This window comes from Dendrobates tinctorius, unplaced genomic scaffold (genome assembly GCF_039654945.1).
Source record: "Dendrobates tinctorius isolate UK_male_01 unplaced genomic scaffold, ASM3965494v1 ptg000028l, whole genome shotgun sequence".
NCBI lineage: Eukaryota > Metazoa > Chordata > Amphibia > Anura > Dendrobatidae > Dendrobates > Dendrobates tinctorius.
Genome location: NW_027361696.1, coordinates 22,108,371 through 22,123,714, shown reverse-complemented (window position 1 = coordinate 22,123,714; position 15,344 = coordinate 22,108,371). Strand labels below are relative to the sequence as shown.

Sequence of the window (15,344 nt, the reverse complement as noted above, 5' to 3'; positions counted from 1 at the left end):
CGTGTCACACAGGGCCAGTCACTTCGTGACACCTGGCTAATGGAAGAAGGAATCTCTGCACATTATCATTCAGGACTCCTGGTAAGGTAAAGCTGCAATGGTGGTCTGATAAATACCTCACAGATATCCTAGAATCCAAGCCTGGACTGGTCATCTGCCCAACAGGACAAATTACAGGTGGACCAATCAGTGTGTAGGAAATAATTTATAATACCTGTAATGCATTGTCGGTGCAGAGTCAGAAGATGGAGTGAGGACATGGAGGCATCATGGTTACATAGGTCTGAAAGATTGGAAGAAACTAAGAAGCTCTTCCTACATTATCCCACCACCTCCTGCATCAGCTCCAGCATCTACTGGATGTTTAAATGATTACAATAGGGCACTTGCTTTTAAATGATAAATATACTAGGTGGGTGCTACCCCTTTAAAGGATGGTTATACTAGGCGGGTGCTACCTCTTTAAAGGATGGTTATACTGCGTGGGTGCTACCTCTTTAAAGGATGGTTATACTAGGTGGGTGCTATCCCTTTATAATGGTGGTTATATTAGGTGGGCACTACCCCTTTAAATGATGGTTATACTGGATGGACAATACCCCCTTGAAATTATGGTCATACTGAGTGGGTAATACCCTTTTAAATAATAGTTATACTCGGTGGGCATTAACCATTTAAATAATAGTTAAACTAGGTGGGTGCAACCCCTTTAAAGGATGGTTATACTTGGTAGGTGATACCCCTTTAAATGATGGCTATACTGGGTGGGAGCTACCCCTTTAAATGACTGTTATGGTAGGTGGGTGCTACCCCTTTAAGTAATGTTTATACTGGGTGGGTACTACCCCTTTAAATGATAGTTATACTAAGTGAGCACCATTTTCTTTAAGATTTTGTTTGAATGACCACCCCTCAACTGTGTGAACCTTGCGGCCATCTTTATTAATCCCAGAGTATTGAGCGGACTCCATTTTCTTCAAGACCTTAATGCTTTTATGTTTCCCTTAGGCCTCTTTCACACTTCCGTTTTTTACAATCAGTCACAATCCGCCAGGTTTTGAAAAAAAACGGATCCTCAATTTTTTTTGGAGGATCCGTTTTTTTCCCATTGACTTGCATTAATGGCGGATTGTGACGGATTGCTGTCCGTTACATCCGTTTTTTGTGAGGATCCGCCAAAAGTTGCTGTCCGTCACCATCCTCAAAGATTTGAAAACGGAGCTTGTAACGTTTTTTCCTCTGGCGGATCCTGCAAACACTGATTTAACCCGAATTTCTTTCTGGGTGCCGGACCAAAAAAAAAAATCAATCTCTCTCTCTCTCTCTCTCTCTCTCTCTCCTCCCCCGGCCAGCGATTCCTTTAAATTTCTTCATTTTCAGGATCCATCTGAAAACGGATCCTGTGCCATCCGTTCACATCAGTTTAGAACGGATCCGCTTGTCTGCCTTTTTGGCGGATTATAACTGATGCAAAAAACTGAAGTGTGAAAGAGGCCTTACACTGACAATGTGATCACACGGCGACCTGTTCTGTATTAGCCGCAGACAATAGACCGTGCAGATTGGTCATTAAGTACACATACATGTGACATGGATGTAAATCTCTGAGCTCTCGCTGATGGATGCATGTTGGTCTGGTATCATGGATGCTCAGATTGGCTGCAGATTAGAAATGATAATGAAGTGGTCTGATATCAGATGGGAAGGTTATAAATAGTTTTATCAGCCATCTTTCATTGCATTGGCTCATACCCCTGATGAAGCCCGTGAGGGTGAAACATGTTGGGAGGCTTCTTCTCTGTTAATATGGAGCTCCGTCCATATGTAGAATCCAAGGGAATGATTTATAGCTCTTGAAAGAAGGGGAGGAAAAAAACAACCAAAAAAGGATAATGGGCCGAGGCTGAAGGGGTTAATATGGGATTTTATTTTTTTTTGCCTTTGGCTATTGGATATAAAATCTTAGTTGGTCCCTACCGATACTATGGAGCAATTTTGGAGGAGTACAGGTGACATTGTAATGTTTGGGGCTTCAGGGATAAATTTTATTCTTGCCTATTTGCTCCTATAACTGTCCAAGTTGATTGCTTTCAGAATCTTCATGATATGTTGGGGATTTGGTACAATGTAACAGAAAAACTGAACTACAACTGCTGCAAAGATATATATTAAAAAAAATCATGGCACAGAGCTATTGGCCAACTCAGATTCTCCCATTGTCTTACCTTTTTATCAGTCCCGATTGCATATTCTCTTGAACCTGGGGATGTTGTGACACACAGGAAATCTATGGCAGCTCAGATACGACTCAGTGCACACACGTAGTGCAGGAAACCACAGGTCATAACTATTAGGATATTACATTCACAATTGCACTCTGTCCTTCAAATGAATTTTCCTTCCATGAGTGGGCGGCCGCTCAGCATGATATGAAATTTGTGATTATATTGAGATGTTATGTAGCAAACTGTATCCACAATAAATACAAAGTAATCATCTATTTGTAATGTTAGGTCTATGGCTTAGATATGTCTATAGATTCTAGATATGTCCATGGCTTCCAGATATGTCTGCCTAGTACCAGACATAAACCCACCGCTGCCTGGTACCAGACATAAGCCCACCGCTGCTTAGTACCGGACACAATCCCACCACTGCCTAGTACCAAACACAATCCCACCTCTGCCTAGTAGAGGCAATCCCACCACTGCCTAGTACCAAACACAATCCCACCTCTGCCTAGTACCGGACACAATCCCACCACTGCCTAGTACCGGACACAATCCCACCACTGCCTAGTACCAAACACAATCCCACCTCTGCCTAGTAGCGGACACAATCCCACCAATGCCTAGTACCGGACACAATCCCACCACTGCCTAGTACCGGACACAATCCCACCACTACCTAGTACCAGACACAGTCCTACCACTGCCTAGTACCGGACACAATCCCACCACTGCCTAGTACCGGACACTGTCCCACCACTGCCTAGTACCAGACACAATCCCACCACTGCCTAGTACCGGACACAATCCCACCACTACCTAGTACCGGACACAATCCCACCACTGCCTAGTACAGGACACAATCCTACCACTGCCTAGTACCGGACACAATCCCACCACTGCCTAGTACCGGACACAATCCCACCACTGCCTAGTACCAAACACAATGCCACCTCTGCCTAGTACCGGACACAATCCCACCAATGCCTAGTACCGGACACAATCCCACCAATGCCTAGTACCGGACACAATCCCACCAATGCCTAGTACCGGACACAATCCCACCACTGCCTAGTACCGGACACAATCCCACCACTGCCTAGAACCAGACACAATTCCATCACTGCTTAGTACCGGACACAATCCCACCACTGCCTAGTAATAATAATAATCTTTATATAGCGCTAACATATTCCGCAGCGCTTCACAGTTTGCACACATTATCATCACTGTCCCCGATGAGGCTCACAATCTAAATTCCCTATCAGTATGTCTTTAAAGTGTGGGAGGAAACCGGAGTACCCGGAGGAAACCCACGCAAACACGGGGAGAACATACAAACTCCTTGCAGATGTTGTCCTTGGTGGGATTCGAACCCAGGACCCCAGCGCTGCAAGGCTGCAGCGCTAACCACTGAGCCACCGTGCTGAAATCTTGGAGTCAGTTGTGTGAGGAACGAATAAGTGTGGAGGAGAGTAGGAGGTCTTGGGAGGATTGAAGATTATGTGAGGGAAGATATTGGGAGATTAGTTCAGAGATGTAGGGAGGGGAAAGGTTGTGGATGGCTTTGTAGGTCAGTGTTAGTAGTTTGAACTGGATTCATTGGGGAATTGGGAGCCAATGGAGGGATTTTCAGAGGGGAGAGACAGGGGAGTAGCGAGGAGAGAGGTGGATTAGTCGGGCAGCAGAATTGAGGACAGACTGGAGTGGTGCAAGAGAGTTGGCAGGGATTCCACAGAGGAGAGTGTAGTCAAGGCGGGAGATGATGAGGGCATGTACAAGAGTTTTAGTAGATTGAGGACTGAGGAAGGGACAGATTCTGGAAATATTTTTGAGTTGGAGGCGACAGGAGGTGGCAAGAGTTTGGACGTGTGGTTTGAAGAACAGGGCAGAGTCAAGAGTTACTCCGAGGCAGCGGATTTCAGGTGCGGGAGAGAGCGTGATGCCGTTTACCATAATAGATAGATCGGGTAGGGAAGATACGTGAGATGGAGGAAAGATAATGAGTTCAGTTTTGTCTACGTTGAGTTTTAGGAAGCGAGAGGTGATAAAGGAGGATAGGGCTGATAGACACTCCGGGATTCTGCACAGCAGAGAGGTGACATCTGGGCCAGAGAGGTAGATCTGAGTGTCATCTGCATACAGGTGGTACTGGAAGCCATGGGACTTTATGAGTTGTCCTAGGCCAAGAGTATAGATGGAAAAAAGTAGGGGCCCCAGGAGAGAGCCTTGGGGGACTCAAACAGAGAGGGGGCGGGAAGAGGAGGTAGTGTGGGAGTGGGAAACGCTGAATGTGCGGTCAGAAAGGTATGAGGAAATCCAGGACAGGGCAAGGTCTTTTATGTCAAGGGAAGAAAGAATCTGTAGCAGTACTCAGTGGTCAACTGTGTCAAAGGCAGAGGACAGGTCAAGAAGGAGGAGGATGGAGACAGCTTTGGCTGTGGGTAAGTCATTAGTAATTTTGGTCAGGTCAGTTTCAGTGGAGTGGTGGGGGCGGAAGCCAGATTGCAGGATGTCAAGGAGGGAGTTAGATGAGAGGTGCGAGGAAAGTTGAGCATGGACATGCTATTCGAGGAGTTTGGAAGCAAACGGGAGCAGTGATATGGGGCGATAGCTGGGCATAGCAGTTGGGTCAAGGTTTGATTTTTTGAGGATGGGTGTTATGGTGGCATGTTTGAAGGCAGAGGGGAAGGTACCAGAAGTTAGGGATTGGTTGAAGAGATGGGTTAGGGCTGGAATGATCATGTTAGTGAGGTTGGGGAGCAGGTGGGAAGGGATGGGGTCAAGTGCACATGTGGTGAGGCCAGTGGCGTAGCATGGGGGGCAGGGGTGGGCGGTCCACCCCAGGCGGCACGTTGTGGGGGCGGCGCGGCAGCAGCAGCAATTCCTCTCTGTGGGAGAAGCGCAGAGGCACAGTGCAGTGCAGCAGCGGGCAGGGAGCGATCACAGCAGCTCCGCTGCCTGCAAGAGGGAATAGCAGGAGCGGAGCTGCAAGGGTCCGTCCGGCTTCCTGGCCGGAGGCCGTGCTTTCTGTTTGACACAGAGGAGCGCCGCTGAATGACGTCATCATTCAGCAGCCGCTGCTGTGTGAGCGAGGAAGTGCGGGCGATGCTGCGGACAGGTGAGAGGAGATAGGTGGTGTCTGTGTGTATGTATGTCTATGTGTGTGTATGTCTGTGTGTGTGTATGTATGTCTGTGTATGTATGTATGTCTGTGTCTGTGTGTATGTCTGTGTCTGTGTGTATGTCTGTGTCTGTGTGTATGTCTGTGTCTGTGTGTATGTCTGTGTCTGTGTGTATGTCTGTGTCTGTGTGTATCTCTGTGTCTGTGTCTGTGTGTGTGTCTGTGTGTGTGTCTGTGTGTGTGTCTGTAGGTTAGCCTGGCCCTGGAGGAGATGGGGACATGAGAAGACCGTGATGGGGAGAGAAGGCCATGATGCCTGGGGTGACGGCAGAAGGCCATGAGGGGGTAATGGGAGAAGGCCATGAGGGGGTAATGGGAGAAGGCCATGTGGGGGTAATGGGAGAAGGCCATGTGGGGGTAATGGGAGAAGGCCATGATGGGGGTGATGCAGAGAAGGCAATGATGGGAGTGATGGGGTGATGGAGTAGGCAATGATGGGGGTGAGGGAGCAGACAATGATGGGAATGATGGGGTGATGGAGCAGGCAATGATGGGAGTGATGGGGAGAAGGCAGTAATGGGGTGATGGAGAAGGCAATGATGGAAGTGATGGGAAGAAGACAATGATGGGGTGATGGAGCAGGCAATGATGGGAGTGATGGGGAGAAGGCAATGATGGGGGTGATGGAGAGGGCAATGATGGGGTGGTGGGGGGAAAATAAATGATGATGGGGTGGTGGGGGAGAATGCAATGATGGTGGTGGTGGAAAGGGCAATAAATGGGGGTGGTGGAGGAGGAGGAAATGATAGAGGAGGAAATGATGGAGGTGGTGGAATAGGCAATGATGGGAGTGGTGGGATGGGCAATGATGGGAGTGGTGGGGGAGAAAGCAAAGATAGTGGTGGGGGAGAAGAAAATGATGGAGGTGGTGAAGAGGGCAATGATGGGGTGGGGGAGAGGACAATAATGGGATGCGAGGGGAGGAGGACAATGAGGGGTGTGGGGAATTGGGATGGTAGGAAGGGGGACTTATAATGGCCTTAGGAACAGGGGGAGGTGGAGGAAGACATTATTGCTTATGTCTAGCACAGTCCCTTAGTATATAGTGTACTCACTATGTCTAACACAGTCCCTTAGTATATAGTGTACTCACTATGTCTAACACAGTCCCTTAGTATATAGTGTACTCACTAATTCTGTATAACACCATCCTTAGTTACATAGTTTCCTCTTTTATTATGTATAACACCATCCCTTATTACGTATCATCCTCTCTAGTTATATATGTATGATGCCGTCCCTTATTATATAGCTTCCTCTGCTGTTATGTATAGTGCTGTCTCTTACATAGTGTATTTTTGTTAATTTTGTTATTTACAGTGCCCTCTTTTATTACATAGTCCCCTCTCTTTTTAGGTATAAAATGACTGCTGATCGAGGAGCCGGTGACCAAACTACCAGTCCATCAGCTCCTCCATTAGAAAGGAAGCTTTCCCATGCTCCATCAGTCATCATTGCATTATACAGCCAACAAGACAGGACGGTATGTAATAAAAAACAGGGCTCTATATAATCCAATATGTAAGGGACGGTACTGTACATAACAAGAGAGGGCACTGTGTAAGGGACAGCAATATACATAATAAAGGAGACTATGTAATATATATATACCTGTATTTTTGTGGCTATATAATATCAATATCTATCTATATCTTTCTATCAATATGTATATATACATACACACACACACACGTAGCTTTGACGCCATAAAAGGAGGGGGGCCCGGACACATTTCTTGCACAGGGGCCCCAAGCTGTCAGTGTCCGCCCCCTGTCCGCTAAAATAATTTGTACTTTCTGTTTTTTTTGTGTGTCACATTGTCGGGGTCGTAAACGACAATGAATCCTCATTCACCAGTCATTCCAAATCATTGTGCGAGCGCAAAACATCTGGTACCGATTAAGAATGACTCAGACACGCAGCTGATTCAGTCTTAGCTAATGTCCTGCATCCACACCTGTCAGGAGCAGTACAACAACTGGCTTTATTTACAAATACACAATACTATATTGAGTGTTAGGGGAAGGCGTGCATTAGGCGGGGTTTATGCAGTATACATCTAGTGTCCAGTCTCTCTCTGATTCGTCAAAACGTCTCCCGATGGTTACTCCTTCTTCACATTCCTGAGTTATCTTTTTTAGGAGAAATGAAACTTAACTTAACTCTTTAGACACTGAATTTAAGTGAAAGTGAACACTGGCAGCCATCTTTAATACAGTTACATTTGCATTAGCAAGCAATTAGGAAAAACTTATTGTTTCACAGTATAAAAATATAAAAGTTATATAAGAAAATATATTTTCACCTTGACAATCCCCCCTAAACACTAAGTTTTTCCCTTAATGAAAGATCCTTCGAGACTGTCCATGTGATGGGAAAAGGGGAGGTGGATTTCTTCATCCAGACACCTCAGAAGCTCTCCCCTAGCGAGAGGCCTCCAGGCAGCTGAACCCTTCACTAACCTCACATGGAGTTCTCCCGCTGTCCCTAAACTAAGTCTCTTAACATCATCTGAGAATGGGGGGTTTTGTCTACTCTCTTGAGGGGAATATACTTAGGGATCTCCCCTAGATCAGTACCATCGTACTCTGGTGGGTCTACTTCTTGATTGAGGAAGGTGCCAGTCGGAGTTGCTTTGGCAATAACCTTTTTATACAAGGGAATAACACAACAAAGAGTTATTGATCCAATTACAAGGAGGGCAATCAGTACTATACAAGCTTGTTGAAGGAATCCCTTGAGTCCACCCAACCAGCCGGAAAAGAAAGATGTGTCTACTCCAGCATTAGTTTTCAATTCTGCTGCTAACCCAGTTATCTTTTTAAGGGCTATCATGGTTTTTCCATTCACTCCAGAGTTCTGAGGGATATAGGTACAACACTCCTCTCCCACCATCCCACAAACTCCTCCTTTCTCAGCTAATATCATATCAAGGGCTAGTCGATTTTGGAGTGTCATTCTAGTGTTAGGGCCCAATTCTTCAACTATACCTTGGAAGGCATCTTGGCTGAAATTGACAAACCTTTGTTCACTGTAATATATGTAATTGATCCATTCAACATTTTTATTAATCTGCACCTGTGGGATTATAGAAGCAAAGCCAGCATAGATCTGGTTCTGGGCTTTAAATTGGTCAGGCACCCCCCTTGGCACTCCAATAGCATCAATATATACTAGTGGATCTTCTTCATAACTCATATGGAGCTGATCGAGGCTTCTCCTTTTCCTGGTAGGTTCATCAGGTATCTTTGGATCCCAGGGTAGAATCTTGAACTGCATAGCTAGTTTAACAAGGGTGCATTGGCCTGTCCAGGCATTTGGCAACCTAGGACGGAGCTTACCATCTCCACATAACCAATAAATGTCATACATATATTGTGTATGTTTGATTAACAAGTCAGTATCTAGAGAACTATTCTCTTTGCAGAAACCTGTCTCGAAGATCCCTACTGGTGTACCTGTGGTGTCGTGGGAATTATAGCAGGTGTAATTGTCAGCTAATACAGTTACTTCTCCTGGGACCTTTAGTTTGGGTTCCTTATGAATTAGTGGGACGTAATCTGGGCAATCAGTGGGCTTCAAACCTTTCAACAAATTCATGACACAGGCAGTGGTGTTTAGGTATGCTCTGAGTATTCAACTGGTCATTCGGAATAACAAAGGTAGCTGGAGTCAAACGACCCAGAGTACAAGCACCTTTTACCCCTACTGGCAACCATTTATATGCATTGTCTCCACATACCCAGAACATGTCACTAGGTAGGTCCCATAGGGCTGAATGTTGTAATACCAGTCTATGAACTAAATCTATGAACGCAGATACATTCTGAAGCATACACCAATTTGGAAGTTGTCCTAAAGGTCTACAATACCCTACATCGGGATTTCTACAGGTGGGAGTTCCTTTCTCATATCCAGATGACTCGTTGCAAGGTATATTACCTGAAATATTAAAACAAGTTTCATTATTGCCCTGGGGAAATAAATTGGAATACTTCCAGGACGTGTTATGCAACCTTCTTTCTAGCAGAATTGGTTTGAAGGCATCAGTAGAGTGGGAAGTTACATTAAAACTAACTTGTAGGCCATACATTGGAATTTGCCCCAGGTAGGTTAACCGAGTTCTATTCCTGGGTACCCAAGCCCCCCTTTTATATGCCAGATATTGAAGGTATGTGTTACTTCCTGAAAGATTACCCTGCCACCAAGGGTATCCTACCCATCCCACAATAGGTATTCCAACAGTTGTGTTCCATAACTTCACATTATTTGTGGCATTATTAGCAAGTGTATCAGAACAACTGGTCCAGGCAAATAATTCCTCGGGTGGCACAGGAATAACAAGGAACGGAATACTAGTGGCCGATATTGGTGAATGTGTGCAGATCCAGCAATCTGCTGGAGACTGAGTGTCTTTTGACCAATCATTTAGTAATTTTTCATGATGTTGTATAAACTTATTATTCAAGGACATTGGAGAATTTAGATTGTCCCACGCAGCTACCATTATTACAGATAATGCAACAAAACCAAACCAAAACATTATACACTCTTATGCTTTGTTAACTCCTGTGGCTAGTTTGCAATGCGATGCGTGGATCCAGGTTGGTCGTCCTTCCAACTTAACAGAAGTAGGCGTTGTTAGGAGTACTTGGTAAGGTCCTTGATATCAGGGTTCAAGGGTCTTTCTGGAGTGTTTCTTGACATATACGTAATCACCAGGTTGTAGACAGTGATTCCTTCCACACTATCTGGATCTGGAATGGAAGAGAAAACTAGAGAATGCATTTGAGTTAAATGATTTTGCAACTGGATTATATAACTTGTCAAATTATCCACATTGAGTGTTAAGACCTGTGGGTAGTACAACCCTGTGTTCGGTGGTCTTCCAAACAGTATCTCGAAGGGTGACAGTTTAGTTTTCCCCGTGGGTGTGTACCTTACTGAGAATAATGCTAATGGGAGACACTCTGGCCATGGTTTATGGGTCTGCTCCATGGTTTTCTGTATTTTCAATTTCAGTGTCCCGTTCATTCTCTCTACCTTCCCTGAACTCTGTGGGTGGTAGGGTGTATGAAATGCTTGTTCTACACCTATCATTTGCATTACATTTTGCATTACCTCAGCAGTAAAGTGTGTACCTCTGTCTGATTCAATTGTTTCAGGGACACCGAATCGTGGTACTAGTTCCATCACCAGTTTCTTTGCAGTAGCTCGAGCTGTAGCCGTTTTCACCGGGTAGGCCTCTGGCCATCCAGAGAAGAGATCTACACATACTAGGATATTTGCATACACTCCTACCTTGGTAGCTGTATGTCGTCAATCTGCCGTCTCTGAAACGGGTAGAGAGGCCTAGATGTCGCTTTCTTAGGGACTTTTACTGTTTTACCTGGGTTGTGCTGTGCACAGATGAGGCATGATTGTACAAGTTTCGCGGCTGCGCAACTGAAGCCAGGAGCGATCCAGAAGGCATCTACCATGGCACACATGTGACTTTTTGAGGTGTGATTGGGGCCATGTGCTGCTTGCGCCATGATTGGGAACAGGGACTTTGGTGGGCACATTTTATCCTTATTCTCCCATACTCCATTTGAGTTCAGCTCAGCTCCCAGTCTCCCCCGGTGTACCTTCTCTGTTTGGGCAGCCTTTTGCTGGAGGGATTTCAGGACATCTAGACCCAATGTGGCTGGAATACGCTGACTCCCCGCCACCGTCCACTGTTCTCTCTAGGCCGCCTTGTGCTATTTTAGCAGCCTCGTTCGCCCTTCTATTGCCCTCTACCTCCACGGAGTCACCTTTGTGTGTGCTTTTACCTTGACAATGCCAACCTGGACTGGTAACATCAATGCCTCCATCAATTGTTTCACCAGCTCTGCATTTTTAATGGGCTTCGAATCTGTGAAAATATTAGCGACTTTACCTGCAGCGGCTCTACACGCCTCAGTGAGTGCCTTCAACTCTGCCTCCTGCGCCGACATGTGAGGAGAGAGTGGTTCCGCTCGGATTACCTCATGTGAGGATACTACTGCATATCCAGTGTAGAATCGTCCATCCTGGTGGTATCTGGGGCCATCTACAAAAAAGAAACTCAAAGTCTGCATTAGGAACAGGTTTTTCATGAATGTGTGCAAACCCAACTGTCTCCTGACTCATCAGTCCTATGCAGACATGTTCATGCGTCATGTCAAAGTATCCTTCCTCACTTGCCAATACGGTCACCAATTCCCCCTTTTCTGAATCCACAGGCAGGAGGGTGGCTGGATTCAGAACGTTACATCTTTTGAGGAGTGACATACTCAGGAATTAGTAGAGCACACTCAAGTCGGAGCTGTCTGGCCATAGACAGATGTTTTGGTTGAACTTGTAGGAGTATGGCATGGATGTCATGTGGGGAATAGATTGTCAAAAGAAACGTCAGTGTCATCTCACATGCCTTTCCTATTACGTCTCCACTTTTTTCCTTGTGCTCCAGCATACATGACAGGTCGTTTTATTGTCCTTGTTTGCTCAATTTCTTTAGCTACCTTAAGGAGGTCTTTCGGATCTACATGTCTCCATTCAGGTCTGGCTGTCTGTACTGCGTCTCGTAAGTCTTTGTTCATACCGTCAATGAATGCATCCACCAGTATTCTAACATCAAGTGGGTTTATGCAAATGTACCCCATGTCTGCCCATTTCAGCTGTAACCGTCCAAGGTATATCTCTACTCTCTCTCCTCTTTGCTGTGTCACATTAGTCAGGAGTACAGACTGCTCTGATTGTTCCACTGCAGCCCATTGTCTTAGTGACTCACAGTACGTCTCCCCAGATCGTGCAGATTTATCATCCATGCCCCAAGCCTGATTCTTTGTCACATCTGTGTGTCTGTAAAACGGGAATGGTTGGTCTTCAGGGGCAGGCAGCTGCTTCAGCAAAGCTAGCTGGTCAGAGGGGCTCCAGGGATAATACACCTGTATCTTTCTTATTCTAGTCACACTTCTAGGTCCTGATGGGGTTGGCCGTCTGATGTCTACTGTCAGCTTACTCCTCAAGGGCCAATGTCCCCACTACCCACTATCCACACTATTATGTCAGCTTCTTATGATCTTGTCTGGATAGGATTTAGTGCAATTCTCTTAGGTCAGTAGCACAGGTCACACAAGTAGCTATTCAGTCTGGATTTGTCTGAGTCTGACCACAGTGTTTACAAGTCCATCTGTTTTGTCTGGGTCTCTGATTACACTTTGTCAATCAAACATTCATAATACACCTTCCACACTGCTGCACATTCTCAAGCATCATTTATTCACTTGCTATTTTCTTCCCTTGTCTGTGCCTTTTTGTACATCCAAACATTCACACTCTGGTATTTTTGCCTTTTTCAATATTTGTCCCACTTGTTTTACTGCTTCCTTCCTTCTCTGTCTCTTGTAATTTGACACAATTTGCTATACAAATCAATCACACAACTAGAAGCAGGTTCAAACACATTAATGACCAAGCAATCACTTACAATTCCCTTCTAAATTAGGCACCATATCTTACTTTTAACTTCCAATCTTCAATTAAGTACTGTTGCTTTAAAATGCACAAATCTTTCAGCGTGTACCTTACGGATAGAATTACAGAGAATTTTGAGCACAGCTCACACTCAGCAGAGATAAGAGCGAAGGGAGAAGAAAAACTACGCAGCTCCATCCTTCACCCCTCCCGTCAGAATGCAGCGTCGTCCTTCACAGAATTCTGTAGTTCTTTAGACTTATCAAAATCAATTTCTACAAAGAAACTCAAAATCACGGGATTTCACTGTAAGAGCAGATAACTGTATAATGAGATTAACCATGCCTTGCCCTTTTTCTGGCCAAATGCATTCAGGAAACTTTACAATGTAATGCCACATATAACACGAACTATATCATTACTCAATTCATTCAGTCTCAGATGTAGATTTGAAATATCTATAACGCATCTGTCCGGGATTCCACCACAACTAGAAAGGTCACAAATCTCTTGACACAAAAACGATGTGTGATGATTCATTCATACGTGCTCATTCACTGATTTTTTTTTTTTTTTTTAACTCATCTCTCATCTTATTCAGAGGTTCTCATAGACATATATACAAGGATTCACACAGCCTGCCTATCTTGCACTTTGGATTTGATTAATACTTTTTCCAGGTTCTTTGCTGCACTACTTCCATATCTATCCTCAATTATATCACATAACCGATTTCCTTCTTCAGGTATCTTTCCCTGACTGTTCCCCATCAATCTCTTTCCATCCTTCATTCTTCAAGCCTCGCGCAACTCGCAGATGAGCTTGTGCTTGTTCTAACAATCCTTTATCTTTCAACATGCCTCGTTTGTTCTCTATGAGATTATGCCACATAGCCGGCTGTAATCTCCCTGACGAGGGCAATCCTACATGCTTATACAATCTCTCAACATTCTTGACTGCCTTCTTGCCTTCCCGTGACGCTACTATTGCCTTGACCTCCACAGCATCATCATCTAACTTGTGGGGCACAGACTTCTTCTGCTTTAAGATACGCAGCATGACTCTTACAGAATACTATGGTTCTCTGCAGAAAAACCACTGGTAGCGATATCAACACTGATGTTCCACAGTACGGAGCCTCACGTTCGACGTACTAGGAAAAGAGCCTCGCGCTCAATATTTCCTTTCCCTAACCTTGAACAGCAGTGATTAACAGATTATCCTGCCACGATATTCCAACAGTCGGGAGGCGGTCTCCTAGTGAGAGCCCTCCACAGAAATACAGGTGGTCCCTTCTCGGGACGTCTTAATTACCTAGCTGGTACAATATCACAGAGGCTGCGTCTCCTATCCCTTCCTCTAGGTTGCCCCACAATCTGCAACTAGCTCAATTTATCACTCCACATCACTACTAGACAATAGTCACGGGTAGGGTGGTTGAATGGAGTACAATGACCGGTGGAGGAGGTGTGGTGTACACGAGGACGCGCAGAATGCGACGTCTCTGTTGCTGGTTCAGAGCGTGGCACAGGATCGCACTCAGTCTCACCACTCGACCGGTCACCCCTCAGACCCAAGGAGACCACAGACAAACCAATAACGGCTGAGACACTAGCAAGTGTGACACATACAGTGTATATGATCTCACTTACCGTGTTTTGGAGGGTGATCAGTCCTCGAGGTCAGCCACTACAGGTATCATCCACAGACATCCAAGCATGGGTCCAGAGGAGCCTCGGATCACTGTCCACGCCCCCTGTTGGGCTCCAAATTGTCGGGGTCGTAAACGACAATGAATCCTCATTCACCAGTCATTCCAAATCATTGTGCGAGCGCAAAACATCTGGTACCGATTAAGAATGACTCAGACACGCAGCTGATTCAGTCTTAGCTAATGTCCTGCATCCACACCTGTCAGGAGCAGTACAACAACTGGCTTTATTTACAAATACACAATACTATATTGAGTGTTAGGGGAAGGCGTGCATTAGGCGGGGTTTATGCAGTATACATCTAGTGTCCAGTCTCTCTCTGATTCGTCAAAACGTCTCCCGATGGTTACTCCTTCTTCACATTCCTGAGTTATCTTTTTTAGGAGAAATGAAACTTAACTTAACTCTTTAGACACTGAATTTAAGTGAAAGTGAACACTGGCAGCCATCTTTAATACAGTTACATTTGCATTAGCAAGCAATTAGGAAAAACTTATTGTTTCACAGTATAAAAATATAAAAGTTATATAAGAAAATATATTTTCACCTTGACACACACACACACACACACGTAGCTTTGACGCCATAAAAGGAGGGGGGCCCGGACACATTTCTTGCACAGGGGCCCCAAGCTGTCAGTGTCCGCCCCCTGTCCGCTAAAATAATTTGTACTTTCTGTTTTTTTTGTGTGTCACATTATTAAAAATTATTATTAAAAAAGCCATTAGGTCTTCATCCAGC

General features: G+C 45.1%; 1 protein-coding gene across 2 annotated transcripts; it reads right to left on the bottom strand.

Moving 5' to 3' along the window:
* Positions 1-7,338: 7,338 nt before the first annotated feature.
* On the bottom strand, positions 7,339-15,109 carry LOC141085210 (endogenous retrovirus group PABLB member 1 Env polyprotein-like). Of its 2 annotated transcripts, none has more exons than XM_073570462.1 (2): positions 9,963-15,109; positions 7,339-9,354 (listed from the first exon to the last, which is right to left on the bottom strand). In XM_073570462.1, exon 2 carries the CDS (start codon positions 9,010-9,012, stop codon positions 7,900-7,902), a length of 1,113 nt encoding a protein of 370 aa, XP_073426563.1. In that variant the 5' UTR covers positions 9,013-9,354; positions 9,963-15,109; the 3' UTR covers positions 7,339-7,899. The 2 variants fall into 2 exon arrangements, with proteins under 2 accessions (XP_073426563.1, XP_073426562.1); XM_073570461.1 differs by having other exon boundaries at positions 7,339-10,169; positions 14,544-15,107.
* Positions 15,110-15,344: the final 235 nt, after the last annotated feature.

Excerpts from the sequence above, each read along its gene's own strand:
- LOC141085210 (XM_073570462.1), bottom strand. The coding sequence starts at position 9,012 with ATGAATTTGTTGAAAGGTTTGAAGCCCACTGATTGCCCAGATTACGTC.